General features: G+C 51.5%; 1 protein-coding gene across 1 annotated transcript in view; it reads right to left on the bottom strand.

Annotated features, from left to right (window-relative positions):
• The window catches only part of LOC104167036 (voltage-dependent T-type calcium channel subunit alpha-1G-like), a gene marked incomplete at its 3' end in the record, with an annotated part of 37,689 nt that overhangs the window by 20,008 nt on the left and 1,211 nt on the right, over positions 1-16,470 (bottom strand). The window contains exons 3-7 of the mRNA XM_009707156.1: positions 6,888-6,985; positions 4,656-4,815; positions 2,483-2,774; positions 1,866-1,958; positions 2-228 (exon numbers count right to left, since the gene is read on the bottom strand). Coding sequence (XP_009705458.1) covers positions 2-228; positions 1,866-1,958; positions 2,483-2,774; positions 4,656-4,815; positions 6,888-6,985 — 870 coding nt within the window. The remainder of the gene's footprint in view (position 1; positions 229-1,865; positions 1,959-2,482; positions 2,775-4,655; positions 4,816-6,887; positions 6,986-16,470) is intronic.

Genomic DNA, 16,470 nt, shown 5'->3' with positions numbered 1-16,470 from the left:
CCGGTAGACCTCCACAAGCTGCTTGCTGCCTTTACGGGCAATGTAAACCAGGTACTTGAGGAGTTCGTCGTAGCAGCTGCCTGGCTCCGAAAAGCTGGCAAGAGTGCTGGCGTTGGACAGGTAGCGCACCCGCTGCTCCTTCATCAGCTGGCTCTCGCGCTGCTTCGTCTCGGAGAACTGCGTTGCTATCACCACCAGGCAGAGGTTGATCATGAAGAAGGAGCCCACCTAAGGGGACAGGAGCCATCAGCCACCTCGGGGCAGCCATGCCCACCCCATAGCCCTGCCTCACCCCACGCCCCAGTGCAAGGAACAGGGATAAACCCCAGTCAGCCCCATCCCCTCCATCACCCAGCGGGGACCACCAGCTGGGACCGCGGAGGGGCTGACTCAGCCCTCAAGCCCCCACCCCGGGGACTCCCACGCCAGCGCTCCATGGAGGACGTCAGAGATCAAAGACGAGAGAAGATTATTTTGACAAAAAGCTTTTGCTCTTTCAAGATGGTGTTTTTCTCTCTCCGCAGACAGCGGTTGTAATTATCACAATTAGTGGCATTACGATGAATGCACTGAGCCTTCCTGATAGGAGCGTTTTTTCTGGCAGCGTGTGGGCAGCTTGCGAGCAGATCCCTTTCCCCTGCTAATGGGATTTGCGGGTGCCTGTTACGCAAGGGCATCAGCAGTCTGTACCCACAGCTTGGAGATTTTATTTCCAACCAGGGTTTCATGAGGTTCTGCCTTCTGCAGAGCCCAGCTTGGATCACAGAGAATTACTGACGTGCTAACGGGCTATCACACACTGCTAACGTTACTCGCACGGCATCTGGAAAAGTACTGCTTGCCCTTCCTCTCCGTCATTTCAGGGATGCTGAGAGCAAGAGATTGTTTCTTTTTTGGGGAAGCTAATAGGTGAACTAGAAAAAAACATCATGGACTAAACGACCTCCTACCTTCTCATCAGGCTTTGAGTCCTGGTTTGATGAGGAGTAGAAATCCCCACAATGGCCTAATGGACAATGTGCAGCTATTTGGCTGGACTTAGTCCAATTAGACAGCAAGAAAGGGACTCATCTCACTTATCTCAGCTACATCTGAGTGAGGCACCTAATGATCCTTTAGAGTCAAGAGAGAAATAGGCACATCAAGTCTGCAATGCATCTAATTTATTTTGGATGTCTACCTTTGGAGGAGATGAATCACCTCCTTACAGCACCTATTTTTCTCCCTTGACGATAAAGGGAGTCTAGACAACGAGTTCAGCCAGTCATGGTAGACAATTCTGCTTTCACAGATGAAGCCCATCATGGAGCCCACCCCACAGAAACTCTTTGCTGGCTCCTTTGTGGGTGGTCTCGGGTGATGCTGCGAAGCGTGGGTAGGCTGCGGGTGGTAATCTCTTCCCTCCTTTCTTAATGTGCTCTCTGAAGTTTGGGATTGTTTTCCTGAAATGTTCCCTCTGCACCAAGGACCCAGCCAGCTGGGTTCTTCGATATGGGGGAAATTCTGGGCAGCCTCCTCCTCTTCCAGAGCTCAAAACCTGAGCGAAGGAAATTTGCCTACTTTTAAATCTAAATTCAAGGTGGCAACTAAGAGAGAGAACCTTGGAGCAAAAGGAGAGAAGTAGTAGAAGCAGCAGCATCAGAAGTGTATCTACCATAGCTTAAGCACGTCTTTCCTTCCTTCCTTCATGTTTGCAGCAAAAGGCAGCTGCAATACAATGCCTTCCCGAAGCTGCCTGTCTTCCAGCAGCCTGGTTTCTACCTCAGCTTTTACATTCACTGTATTAGCTGCCCTGTTCCTCTGGGTCACTGCACTCTGCTCTCTCCAAATGCCAGGAGGACCCCGTGTTCCCCTAAGCCACTCACAATGATCAGGAGGATGAAGTAGATGAAGTTGTAGAAGGAGTGTGCATCCATGACAAAGTACATGATGTCCACCCAGCCTTCCAGTGTGATGACCTAGGGCAGATAGGGAGGCAAAACGAACCCGTCAAGGCTCAGTTACAACACCAAGTGCACAAACAACATTTCTCCTGGCTGGGTCATTTCTGACACCCCATAGATGGTCTTGGTGGTGTAGGGGATACCGAGGAGCCAAATCCTGCTCCTATCAATGCCAACAGCCACAATACCAGCTGCCCAGGCTGAATCCAGCCCTTCTTTTCCAGCTGGACTTAAGGCCCACTACTGCATTTTGCAGAGGAAAGAGCAGTCTCTAGGCTTGGCTCCACACCAGGGCGGCCTTACTGCCGACACACGGGGTTTGGAGACTGGGGGTTTGTCCATGCACATGAGATGGATGCATCTTCAAAGCAGGCATCGAATTGTATCCCTGCCATTTGGAGCACCCACGTGCTACTATATAAGTGCTTGCTGGTGCAAAATAGCCCCCCTAGGAGTGCGATTAGGCAGCCCTTGGAAACACGTTGGGGGGCACGACCGGCTGTTTGTCCACCTTTCAGCAATTTGCCGTCAGGGCTCACCTGAAATATGGCGATCCAGGCGTAGCCAATGTTATCAAAGTTGATGGCTCCCTTGAAGGGGTTGTGCTCCCCGGCGGAGCAGTTGGTGTAATACTGGTTCCAATTGACACAGGATGTATTGGTGGTGTCGTTGTAGGAGTAATAATCCAGGGTGCACTCGAGACCCTCTTCCCTCCGCGTTGGGATACTCCGGCAGTAGCGCATCCCATTTTCTCGGGGCTGGGAGCAGATGAAAGGGTTCTCGTCTTCGTTCTCTGTCTGGTAGTATCGCTCCAAATCCACCGTGTAGGGGCTGAAAGAGTCCGGACAGGGACGGGGTTTGCACACCGATTGCAGGCAATCTGGCAAGGTAAGAACTGTAACAGCAAAGTCTGACATCTGTTATTCTGGATCTTAAAGCTTTTTTTGAAAAGGGATCCCCCTGGATTTTCTGCAGCCCCACTGGGTGAGGTGATGTCCCTAACTGGGTTTTGGGAAACCGAGGCAGTGCACTCGGCCACTCAACAACCCCTCTGATGACATTATTAAGAGTCATTACATCTGGAAGTGCTCTGGCTTTGACTTTAGGGGACTAATAGCAGGATTCAGCCCAGCAGGGCTTCTCTGAAATGTCTTTGCTGCAGCAAGACGGAAATCAGCCAGTTTAAGCTTCTGTACCTCCCGTCCTCCTGAAGATGCTGAGCATTGCTTGCAGAGACTCTACATACAAGGACCTCCCAAGCTTCCTAGAAACCAGAGACAGAGCCTTCACCTGCATTTCACAGTGCCTGTTCAGCCTGTAGATAAGCTCTAAATTCCCTCCGAGGGTGGGCTTACCACAGCAAACCAGGCAAAAACACTCTTCAGGGAGAGGAAACAACCCATGGCCAGCCAGAAACGGGCTTGTTGCTCTGCACACAGCTATCTCCTTAATGCTGCCAGGGCTCCCACTTAAGCTTGCAAAGATATTTTTAAGCCTAGTTCAGCCCAGTTAATTCCTGCAGAATTGCCTTTAATACCCTTCAAAGCTTATCTAAACCCATGGAACTCTGGCTCGATGAAACAGCACCCAAACCTGTGGCTCTGTTGGATTTACTCAGTGGTGAAGCAGTCCCCCTGCTCTGCTGCCGTTTACTTAACAAGGACATGCCCTGGTAATGACTCTGCCAACTGCCTTTTGAGGGCATGACCTACAAGAGGGGTGGCAGTTGGTTAGGAGATGTGTGGGAGACGATAAAAGGTGCGTGGTGCCAGCTCCAGACCCGAGAGCCAGCCTAGCCACAGCAGCATCGTCATGGTCCTGCTGTGTGCAAGAAAAAGGCTTTGGGCTTGCAGGACTTTTCCATCCAGGTGTGGATCTCGCCAGATCAGCTCCGTGGAGTCAACATTTGAAAGTGATGCACTGAAAGGTGACAGGGGTGCTGGAGCTCAGCAGAGTAGCCATCAAGGGCTTGCAGTCACCTGCCCTTCTCCTAGTATTCGAAGGGAGGGAGGTGGTGGAAAAAAGCAGGTAGGTAGGAGAATAGGTATGGAAATCCTGGTCTGAAAGAGGCTGACAGCTACCAGATATTTCAACCACTGTTCAAACATTCCTACATCTGGCAAGCTGGCTGGCCAGGAAACTGGGGGCTACAAAACCCCATTTGGTCACAATAGTCCTCTTAGCCTTAAAAATCCAGGGATCTGTGAAAATCAACACCTTGGGACAGAGACTATCTCTTGCTCTGCGACTGAAAAGGATCTAGCATCACAAAAGACGTGGTAGCTCCATCAGCTTTCCCTGGGTTTAGGTGGGACTACAAATGCCATACCAATAAACACTACCAGCTGCTGAACGGGATTCAGAGCTCAGCGTCTCAACAAATGCAGAAAAGGTCAGACGTTAATGATACGCTGCATTTAGAAAGCCTGAACTCTTATTCTCAAGGTGGGTTTTTTTTTGAGGCTCTTATCAATCAGAGAGGTCCCCAAGTGCTGGCTGAGGGTTAAGGACAGCCCTGCAGGACCCGAATGGCAAATTGTCACAGCTCACTCCGCTCCGGTCGTGTGTGCCTCAGCAGGAGTTGTGGTGGCATACGGGAGCATGGAGCGTTTAGAGAAGACCAGGGCTTTATTAACGGAGGATATCCATGTCTCCTAGAGGGACAGACTCCCCTGAGCTGGGGGGACACTTCTGCTGCCCGCACAGACTCACATGCTGAAGTTCTCGGGGAGGAAGCAGCGGTTCCTGAGCAAACCTGCCCACAGCTGGACTCCCACGATGCCGAAGATGAAGAAGACGAAGAAGCAGAGGAGAAGGACGTTCCCCAGCATGGGCAGCGTGTCCAAAAGAAGCGTCACCAAGATGCGCATACCTGAGGCGAAGAGGAAAAGTCCACGCTGAATTTTCTTATTCCAGCGATGTCCTCCTGACCTTTTCCTTTCCATCCATACTTTTCCTTCCACTGACAGCCACTGCCTTCCCAACCACCATCCTTGTCACCCACACATGGCTTGCAAACACCCGCAGCTCCCCAGTCCCCTCTAGTTGCCCCCCAAAGCCCCTGGGATTCCCCCTTCAGCCATGCCCTGCTCCTGGGCACACGACCTACCTTTCCTGCTCCTCTCCCTCTACTCTCTATCTCAAATCCCCTTCTTCTCCTAAAGTTTTCTAGCAATTATGTGTCTCCCTTCTTCTCTGAGACCAAACTCTGATGTTCTCCCTTGCTGTCGTACTTATTTCCCCACTCAGTATATATTAAAATTCTCTTCCCTCCCTAATTCCCCTCATCTACCCTAAATCCCCTCTCTTCCTTAAAATACAGGACTCTCTCTGGCAGTTAATTCTTACAAGTTCAGGAACAGCCAGTTCTGTAACAAAGACAAATTGATGGTGACTTCAACTTGACATTTACACACAAAAAAATTGATTTCATCTGACGTCTCTGTAATATTCTGCTCCTCTCTCGCTCTCCTTCTTTCCCCATCTTCTACATTCTCTCACTCGCTTATATTGATTTTCATTTAAAGAAAGCTTTACTGTTGCACCCTTTACTTTGATACTTCAAGAAGGCTTTTTTGTCTCTTCTTGATGCTGTCACCTCCTCCATCAGGGTTTTCTTCTACTCCTCTACTGGGGAACAACTATCTTGCATCAACTCCTAATTAACTGAAATGACTTTCTGTGGTTACCGCATTTATCATCATACAAAACTCACTTTTTTCTTTTCCCACCTTACATTTCTATCCCATAGTAACTGTGTTGCAGAGAAGCCAAGATAAATTACCTGGGATTTCAAAATGCATTAAGTGAATTACATCCCCAGTTAGACAGTGGTGGATAAATTCAGCCAGCCATCAGTTCAGCAGTGGGGATAAAAAAAAACATTGCAAACAGGATTCTGAAGCTACTGTAATGATTGAAACAGCAGCAGCAGCAAAGCCAGATTAAGTTCAAAGTCAGGACCAGAAAAATAAATAGAGCGCAGGCACCTCCAGCATCGGCAGACAGAACTGAAGCTGATTAGTTCTCATCAAGGCATTGGGCTAGCTCAGATAGGGGAGTTCAGACTTGGATTTAATTTAGCTAAAACACTGCTGGATTTGATATGCAGGATTGTATTTAGGCTTAACGCACCCGGTCCATACAGTGTGCCAGAGGGCTGGAGCTCAGCACCTCTCACAGCGCTCTAGGCTTTGCCCAGCGCAGCAGGAACGGTTCCCTGGGCAGTTTGGTTGGGTTTGCCATGGCCAACACCTCTCCGAGCACGGGGCTGAGCTGCTGTGCAGGAGCAGGCAATGCTACCCGCTGCTGTTCAAGGCAGGTCTGAGAGCCTCATGCATGACCTGATAAACCAGGACTGAAGAGACACCTCCCATCCCACCCAGGCTTGCTTTGGAGATGTTGGGCTTTTGGGCTGTACGGACTAGCTCTGGGGAGCACAGCAAGAGACGCTCCAAGAGGAGGCTCCTCAGCACCTCCTGGGGGGGGTTCTCCAGGTGCGACAAGATTGCTTCACCCCAATTTTGCCAGGAAAGGATGGGGTAGCAGAGGGAGGGTAGGAGCGACGCAGCTCAGACCCCCCTGCCTGTGCTGCCTGGCAAAGGCTGTCGGCTCAGTCAATCCCTATCACCTGCATCCCTTCACCTTAGCAGACTCTTCAGACCCTCTTCAGATGAGAAAGGAGGGTGTCTGAAGACAGTCCTGGATATCATACTGACTGGTGGCTCATCTCTGATGCCACAGGTGTCAAAAGGAATATTATTTAAAGTAGGAGAGTTACAGGCACTGGAAACCAGAGAGTGGTGGTAGGACTTAGCACAACCGGGCTTGGGTGAACGTTTGAGCTGCAGTGTAAGATGGGAAGCATCTGTGTTTGCTCTTCCACCTTCGGGGCACAGATACAGAGAACTTGCAGCAACTGGGAGGAATAAGGATCTGACTTACTGGGGACTCTGTTAATGGCCCTGAGCGGCCGCAGGACGCGGACGGTGCGGACTGCTGAGAAGCTGACGTTCTGCAGGTCCAGGGAATACTCCAGCATCCTGCGAAAGACACGAACGTGGAGGAGTGTCAAGGATCTTCTGGAGAAATGTTAGATTATCAAACATTATAAATCAAACACTAAATGCCAACCACTCACACAGGGACTTGTTACTGCATCTCTCCCATCAGGAAAGTTTGCCAGAGGAATTAATTAAGGGTTGTTTGCGTATCAGAATAAAGTCAGTGAGCGAGGATGTGATACAGCAGCTCACACAGCCACAGATCTTCTCTCTCTCTCTCCCCCCTCTGCTTTGGTTACTGTTTTTGCATAGGTCCAGGGCAGAAGCTTCTGAAAGTCCCTGCACCCTCCAGAAGGGCAATTTCCAGCCCTGTTTTTAACAACAATTGTACAGATACTCTATTGAATCTGAGTTCGCTGTGCTGAGCACCACCACAACCCTGAAAAGAAGAAAGGAGCATCCCCTGGCACAGACCCTTTCCATGGGGCACAGGAGGTGTGCAGCACGGGATGCTGAGCCATGCTAGCTCTGCCCCGCAGAGATCGTGGGCAGCTGGGACTCAGGGGGACGGGCGAGTGCCCAAATCAAAACCGATAACACTTGTAGATAACAAATAGGGCAAACACGGACCAAGCAACCTCTCAGCGCTCCTATGCTGTGCCTGATGGGGTTACTTCACAGCTCAGGACACCGAGGTGCGACCTTCACATGACTTAGTCTGAGGATGCACTTGGACTGCTGCAAGGCCCTGGGGTCCCCCAGCATCGTCTCGCTCTGCTCGTGGCACCTTTGCTCAAGCACAGCAGGGCCAGACACCTCACCACCAGGACTTTGCTCTCCAGCCGTGGGAAAACACAAGAGCTCTGCCCGAAAGCATTCGTGAAGAGGCAGAGCCAGGCAAAGGTAAGGAACAGGGACACGAGGGTCCCCGCAGAGCAGGGCTCCTGCTGCTGCAGGCAACCACAGGGTATTAATCTCTTCCGAAAGTTATCAAGTTCCACCTCAAAGCTAGTTGGGTGGTTCCCTCCCTCCAACTTTGATGGTTATAAGCCTAACTTCCAGCCTGAATTTATTTAGGACAAGCTTATATCCATTTGTTTTTATGGCAGCACTGTCTTAAGCAGCTTGTATAGCTGTTCTTTGTCTGTGGCGTTTACCCACCGGTGTATTTACAGAGGACAGATCACATCTCCTCTCAGCCTTGATTTTGCAAAGCCAAACAAACCAAGCCCCCCCAGCCCCATCTCGCAGACATCTCCGCTTCCCAGTCACAACCTTTCTCCACACCTGCCCTGGCCTGAATTAATCTTACCTGATTAGACATCAAGCTTCTGGAGGAGGCTTTGCTGGCACCTTGCACAAAGGCGTCAGTGCTGCCCCCTCCTCCCTGCTGGAAATCCCGCAGGATTCATCAGTGCCGTGTTAGCTTCGCCGGAGGTTTCTGCTCTTGCTGTGATCAGCCAGACCCCCTCTCCTCCCTCCCGGTCATCGGTAGGTGAGGAGCAGCCAGGGTGAAGAAGACTTTCTCTTTCCAGCCCCCAAATACACGACTCCACACTTGATGCAGTGACACTTTACCCGATTTCTCTTGATAGACTAATCACAGAATCGGTTTGGCTGGAAGAGACCTCTGGGATCATCAAGTCCAACCTTTGCCCTAACACCACCGTGTCAACTAGACCATGGCACTAAGTGCCACGTCCAGACTTTTCTTAAAGACCTCCAGGGATGGTGACAAATGAGGAGGATGATGATGATCAAAATAACCTCAACGTATGCCTCTGTATTTAGGTGACACCCACAGCCGTGGGACAGTCCCAGAAGATGAACGTTGGGTAGGCACACGTGGATGCTAGGAGTTTGTCCTCATTCTCTGGCCAGAGAGGAAGGCAGCGTGTCCACGAAAGCCTGCCTGGCCCCAGCGACAAAACCAGCCCCGTCCTCGGTGCGCAGGACTCGCTGCATTGGGTGAGCTTTGGCTACGGTAAGGAGAGGGGCAACAATTTCCCTGAGCTTTAATGGTCCTCAAGTTTCATCTGCTGTTTGAAAAGACGATTTCTGTATGGTTTGCAGGGTTCAAGTAAAAAGCCCATGTCAAACATACAGCTTTTCTTTTATCTATTATTAAAACAGAGTCTACCAGCAAAATTCAGAGCAGCATATGGCTGTTTGCACCAAGACAAATAATTTTCTGATTAATGACAGCTCTAGACTCACTTCCAGAGATGCGTGTGCTTGTAACCTGAAAATGCATTTTACAACATTATCTTTGGATTTAAAATGTTAAAGAGCAATTATAATGTCAAATTTAAAAACTCAACCAAACAACAACCCAGTAGCTTGAGCAAACACTTGAACACCAAGACCAAGAGCAAGTAGGTGCTCTCCTACCTCCGCTGCCGGACACCACCGCCAGTGCCGGCGTTACAGCACCGCAAGCTCAGCCCCAGACCTAGACTACAGGATCCATGCGTTGCTGATAACTAACGGCTCAAGAGCCTTGAGAGAAGCCAGTATCGTGGGAAAAAAAAAAAAGTGATAAAAATCAGTCACTAAAGAGCAAGTCCAACAAGAATCCCACCACTTCCCAGCTCGAAGGTGACTTCCCAAGGCAAAGGGATGCACGGGAGGAATCAATCCATGTCCCTGGCAAGGGAAGGCTCCCAGGGAGAGCGAATGTCAGGATGTCACCAGCTGGTGAGGTGACAGGTGCATTTACCAGCGTATATAACATTCACGCACTGAAAGTCTGCAGTGTAAAAAGCCCCTGATGAAGCTTCAACTCAAATGCCATTTCTGCTCAAACAGGAAAGCACGATGCCTGTCAGCGCCTCTGCCACGGACCCGGCTGCCCAGCCAAGTTAAAGGTTCAGAAAAATACTCGGCATTACGTAGCATGGATTCATAGCAAATACTGAGACTCTGATGAGTGATCAGCAACCCCCGATCGCTGGAGTTATTCAGAAGGAAAGCGGAAATTTTTAGGCCTTTCTAAGAATAAAAGCAGAGCATCTGCAAAGCCAGACGTACAACGGGCTGGTGGTGGGATGCAGAGAGAGAGCTGATGCAAACCTTTGGCAAACACTCCTCCGAGAAGGAAAACTCCTGGGACTCAGCAGACAGACACAAGGGATGGCTCAGCATGGACTGGGCAGCTGAAATTTATTCCTGTTCTGCCTGGAGATAGCAAGACTCAGAGCACGCTGGGCTTTCTGTCATGTAAAACCCAAAGCATTGGGAAGGATCTTGTAAGCGCAGTGTCAGGCAGCATCCCTGCCTGCAGCGAAGGGCTTGCAGAAGTGATGCTCAAGAACATCACAGGAGGGGTTGAAGGGGCTCTTATCACCCAGTGAGCCTCTAACAGAGCACAGAAATGTTAGCAAAGCCCTTCCCACACCCACCCAGCATCGCCTCTCCGACCCACCCTGCTCTCAGCCCTGGCTCTGCTCCCATTCCCGGGATCACTCCTGCTCAGGAAGCAGAAGATGGTGCAGAGACCCAGCTGAGTCGTGGAGTTTGTGCCGAGGGTGCTTTCCGAGGAAAGTTTGAATGCTGTCTTTGCCAGCTGGGCGCTGGGGATGCTGTACAGCAAGGGGATGTGACCAAGGTCACGCAAGGAACCCGTAGCAAAGCAGCAACGCCTGCAGGCAGGGCAGCATCCCCGGGGGCTGCCCACCCCTCTGCCCACAGAGGCACAGAGCCGCCGCTCGCTGCCGGCAAGAGATAGGCTCAGATTTATTCAGCGTTAAAAGGTTTCCAAAACTGGGAATATAGGCACCCTTTATCTACAAAGCGCAGTAATCAGTGGATGATAGTAAGCCATTGGTGTTGGAAAAGACAAGGGGAAATTATTTAGGCAGCGTTGTATCTTCAGAAAGCTGGAATGAAATTTCCTCCCGGCCCTCGCCAGCTTTGCTGTGCTCCGCTTTTGCTCAGGAGCTGCTTTTTAAGCCTTGCAAGTCTCACCGCATTCGTGGGTGTTGCTTAATTTTAGAAATACTCCTTTTAATCAAGCTGAATGGAATCAAAAGAATAGCACTGGAAGGAGCGTGAGCCCTGTAGCCTGCTGGATCCAGCCACACTGTGTGTCCCAGCCAGGACACTTGACTAATGAGGCTTCTGAAGCAGCAGCAAGTTCAGCTGAAGAGCTAAAAGAAACTAAAGAATTATCTTTTAAAAAGTCCTAAAACTTAAAAACCCCAAGACCTTTCACAGGTGGGTTTGAGTCAGCTCGGATGCGAGGGAGGGTGCTGAGGGGTTTCTTTTACCCAGCAGTTTTCTGTGAGTCAGGGACGTGGCTTGCTCGGGATGCTCTGCTTCGAAGGCGGCAGTAAGGCGGCATGGAGTGGAGAGCATCCGCAGCCATTGGGCTTCACCGCTCCCTGGGTCTCGGCTGCTCTTCATCCTCCCAAAAGTCACTTAAAGCAGCAAACTGCAAAGCTCGACCCCAGATTTTGAATCCCCGGAGGTTTGCGATCATGAGCAACGGCTTGATGTGGTTCTGCCACATCTGCTCAGAGCAAAGAGCACTTAATTCAGGATTAGCCAGGAGGCAGTGGGGCCCTGGGAGGAGGCTCCCAGCTTCCAGGACACTCGTATCCATCCTGGAAAGTCCGGGAGAGGGGCAGGCTCCTGGGAGAGGGTTTGGTGCAGCTTTCAGTGCAGCTCAAAGGGGCTGTGGCTGTGATTGCACATTGGGTAATTGCGTGTGCAAATCGGCCACTTACACGGGCAATTACCCCACGGCACTCCCGGTGCCCGGGCAGCGCAGAGGGCACCGCGCAGCCACATCTCCAAGGTGCTGCTCCTCGCTGCGAGAGGGATCGATACAGACAGAGGGGATGAAAAAGCAACATTCATCCCTATCGCTCTGTTGTTGGGTTTTTCTAAGGGATGAAGGGACTAATACATGGGGAAAGAACAGCTTTTGCCCACAGTCACAGCGGGAGGCTGCAGCAGGGGCTCCCGTGGGCAGCCCCACACCAGCACTTTCTTCTCCATGTCTGAACCGGGGAGTTGAAACAGCCCCTTGATCAGCCTGGTGCAGCTAAAATGCCCTTCAGAAGAGCCCTGCTTGCTTGTGAAGCGAACCGGCGCCCTGAGGTGAAGGCCACGTGCTGGGAGCTTCACCCAAAGCACCCAGCAGGAACCAGGCTCCGGCTGCCGCAGCCACGGGATCACCGCTCCCCGCGGAGACCAGTCTGCCAGCATCGCCCTCACCCCGATTTCTGAGCTAAAGAGCTTTTCAGAAACCATCCAGGTTTAGATGGAGCGGGGATGGAGTGGGGGACTGCAGCATCCCTTTCTCTCCTGTTACCTATGCACACAGCAAGGCTCCCTGCAGCGTATTTCATCCTGAAATTCAGCACTCAAAACCAGGAGGGAGCAAGACATCCTTAAGGGTTGTTTATGAAGGCTTCAGCTGAGCTAATTCTTTAATACAGCCTTCAACAGAGGAAGAAAAAATGATAACAAACATCAGAAGTGTTCAGGAAGTAAAGAGAAAAAGAAACGGTGTCTCTGTTTCTAAGGAAAGCAGCCTGCCAACCACCTCCAGCCCCAGCTCATCTCAAATTGTAAGCAAAATATTCCAGAAGTGTTTAACTTTCCTACAAAGTCTTTTAAGAGGCCCATTACCGTTACAAGGAGCAAAGCACAACCAGGACTCGGCAGACTTGGCCAAACAACTGACTGAGCCCGGAGTAACAACAGACCCGCACCACCCAAACGGGGGGGGGGGAGCAGAAACGCAGACACGGATCCGGAGCCCGGCTCGACCCTGTGTCTAGAGAAGGCAGAGAGGAACCCTGTAAGCTCTTCCAGCACCAAATTATCCCCCGATTTAAAGCCTATCTCCTGGGAAAACAATTAACCATTGGGGTTTGTTGTTCTTTTGGGTTTTTTTTGATGAGGATGGTTTAAAGCACAATTCAATCCACAGGGATGCGGAGGTTCAGGGAAGGCTTTATCTGACCAAAGTCAAAACAAGCTGATGTCCTGCAAGCCGGTGGGACTGCAGCAAAGTGGCTGGGGATGGGGATGGCTCCAGCTGAGGAGCAGGTAGATCTCAGGAGGGTAAATCTGTGGCTACCCTCTTCCCACAGACTGATGGGAGAAGAGGTCCCTGCGCCCTGCCCGGAGGAGCGGGAGGCAGAGTGGGTGCAGGGTCCTGGAGCAGCCGGGTCGACGGCAAGTCAGGGCATATCTCCATCCCACGGCTCCGGTTCACCAGCCTGAGCCTCGGTCAGCACTAAACTGTAAATGCTTCTGCGTATTGTTGGATGTAAACAAGCGTTCATCCTCAATACATCTGCCTCTTACGCTGGGAGAGGTCGAAATCATATTGAATCATCTTTAGAGGGCGAGAGCTGGCTTGCAACGCCTGTTAACCTTCAAGTGTTCTCTTAAAAGTGAACTCCCCAAATCCTCTCCTTTAAAATAACACAACATAATTATGCCATTCATCACTTTTTTTCCCTCCCTTTTCCCCATGCAACTCCGTAACCTACAACCAAAGCCGTGTTTCACTAAGCTGAGTTTTGATAATACAGCACTATTCTCATCTCCAGCAAGTTTTACTGTAATTACAGAGATGTGTTGCAGACATTACACACTCTACAATTAGTGCTAATTGCATTACATTGTCACAAAGAAGTCATTTACTCTCCGTGAGCTCATGAGATTGGTCTGGACAGTTTAACAGAGCTGAGAAGTACTTAATGGCATGCCACGAAGGTGGCTGGCAGCGTGGCAGGAGCCAGCACAGCACCCGAGCGGCTCTCCCAGCCCTCTGCAAGCAGCAGAATTGGGGCAAACACGCACAAAAAGGTTTCTCTGCAACGGTAACTTCTGTCAGGTCCAGAAACTTCTCAAGGAACGGGGAGGATGAAATACTACTAGTTTGGGGGGATTTTTTTGGAAGGCTCTCCTAGACTGGTGGTGGCTGGGAAGGGTTTCTATGGATGGTGTGCCTGTGGGATCGTACAGCCCCATCACGCAGCACATCCCACGTGCCCCCCGGCATGACATGCCTTCCCGCATGACATGGTTTGCTGCTTCCCCTCTCCCCCTGCCATCACTTTCTGCAGCCCACGGGAAGGGAAGCGACAGGGAAAGCAGGACAGCAGGACCCCAGGGACCTGCCAGGTGCTGGGGAGCCCACGCTGTCCTGCTGCTTCCCCCCTCCCATGTCTTGCACAAAAAAGGGGAGGAAAAAGTGGGAAGGCAGAAGCAGAGCTGCTTCGTTGTAGTCACCAGGGCCACATGGAAATGTCAGTCTGGGGGTCTCTTCCCCTGTCATTTCACTGGGGAACGTGGCTGAAGCCCTTAGGCAAGACCTCCATAAAAATGTGATGCACTTTATCGGGTCTCTAGCAAATATAGTAGGGATTTTGGATTGCCCTGGCACACGTTCTCCTCCAGGGCCACAGCTCAGCTCTGGTCCCTTTCCCAACACCACGTACCTGCTCAGATGCAAGACGCCTTCACGCTGAGCTTGGCTCATCCCTTGCTCCTGCACTCTGCTGTTAGCACCACGGTCTGGATGCTCGTTGGGGTAATTTGCCCCATGTGGGAACCACAGAGCTGCACTCAGGGGCTACCGGAGGAATCTCCCTCCGTCTGGTTGGGATTTGACCCTGGAGTGCTTTTTTCTTTTATCCTTACAGTGTTTTTTACCTATGTCTTGAGTCTAGTGATGGGCTTGGGTCCCTTATTTTTCCCTCTGCTACAGCAGTGGCCCATTCCTGCAGCCCCTTTGGCTTTCCCCGGCACTTGGCGCTGGCAGGGACGGCTGAGGGACCCTCCAGGACGGCAGCGATGCTCCGAGCAGGATGCAGCACTCCGGGATGGATGGGCAAGGGCTGGAGGAGAGCACAAGGGCACAAAACGGAGCAGAGAAAGCGGGTGCTGGGGGAGGAGAGGCTCCGCTTTGTATTTCAGTTCAGTTCGATCCTTTGTCAGCTGAATTGGTTTTGACGGGGCCCAGATGGGAAGAGTTCAATGCAGACGAAGGAAAGACCCATCATTTAGCGAGAGGCAAAGCCGACCTGGCAGGAGTCACAGGAGCGGTCAAGCTGCCAGGCTGCAAAACCTCTGCACCAAATAAATGCCTCCGCACATCGGGGATGCGGGAAGGCGGCTGCATCAGAGAGGAGGGCGGTGCCGCTGTACGTGCGGAAGGAGGCAGCTCTCACAGACCCAAACGCCTGTCCAGGCGCAGTAGGTAGGCAGGAGATTTGATGCTTACTTAAGCAAAGCACAGCTCTATTTCGGCATAGAAATTAGGATGGTCTCTGCTGATGTCCCTCTAGACCGAGGTCCCATCACGGTGGGGTCTCCATAGAAGCACATCAAGGATAAGTCGAGCTCCAAAGACTTTGAAAGCTCAACAGGCAAGGCCAGGACCCGGCTGGGAGGGGAACACGGCAGCACCCCAGGGCAGGAGAGCTGGAAGCAGCCCAGCACCCAGCACCCACCACCATGCCCCCCCGAGCCTCCCCCGGTGGGATGTCTGGCCGTGCTTAGGTCTGGTTCTATATCACACTTAATTCTAGCGCAAGAAATAATAAAGAAGAAGAAATAAAGAATACACAGGGTGGCTTTAGCAGGCTTCAGCCCTTGGCTATGCTGCTGATGTTTATGACCCTACCAGAGCCAATCGGACCCAGGGTCCCACCTTGTCCAATGTCCCATCGCTGCAGCCCCTAACGTTGCTCAGACACTTCAGGAGGAAACTTTGAGCCCTCTCCTAACCCAAGGAGCCAGCAGCTGGTGCAGCTGGAAAGCACAAGCTTGTGGCCTCCTGCAGAAGATGGGCTGACAGGGACAGCTACAGCTCTTGGCTTTTCTGCCCTCCATCTCTGCCTCCAGTCTGGGTCTTGAGCCTTGCTACATCTTTTGGCCTCTGCAGCGCCCCGTGGCAATGAGTTTCCCAGGTCAAAGATGCACTGGGAGACCTGGCACCTCCTTACCAGTTTTATTGGGCCACTGTTTTGGTTCTCCAAGCTGCCTGGCAGAAGTCTGTGCCATCACCCTACGGGGCCAGTGATGGTCCATAAGCAAAGTCCACCAAGGGTTTGACCCTTCTTGGGGCACACCAAACCCATGCCAGGTAAACAGCCCGGCTGGGAGGGTCCCCTGCTTCTTTCCAGGAAAATCCAGTAAATTTGATCTCTAGCTCTATCAAAAGAGGAAAAAACCACTGTTTTCCCAAAGGTCTTTGGGCTCTTGGAGCAGGGAGGGGAGGCAAGGGCTGGTGAGCGATTCATGTGTCAAAGAAACTCAGCTCGCTGGCTGGGGGCCAGGGACTTTTCATGTGGATTTCCAGCCTCCGCCAGGAGACTCTCGGGTGCTGGAAGAGCCTTTAATTCAAACCAGGTGGCTCTGAAAGGAAAACGCTCAAAAAGGCAAAGTTGGTCGCTTTCCCTCAAAAGAAACCCAAACTAAAAAAGTATAATAATGAGGGCAATCACGCACATTTCAGTGAACTATCCTCCCTGGCACGCCGCTCCGTGCTCCCAACT

The sequence above is a fragment of the Cariama cristata genome, unplaced genomic scaffold (assembly GCF_000690535.1).
Source record: "Cariama cristata isolate BGI_N322 unplaced genomic scaffold, ASM69053v1 scaffold22439, whole genome shotgun sequence".
NCBI lineage: Eukaryota > Metazoa > Chordata > Aves > Cariamiformes > Cariamidae > Cariama > Cariama cristata.
Note: the sequence above shows the minus strand (reverse complement) of the source record. Positions and strands in the feature narration are given on the sequence as shown.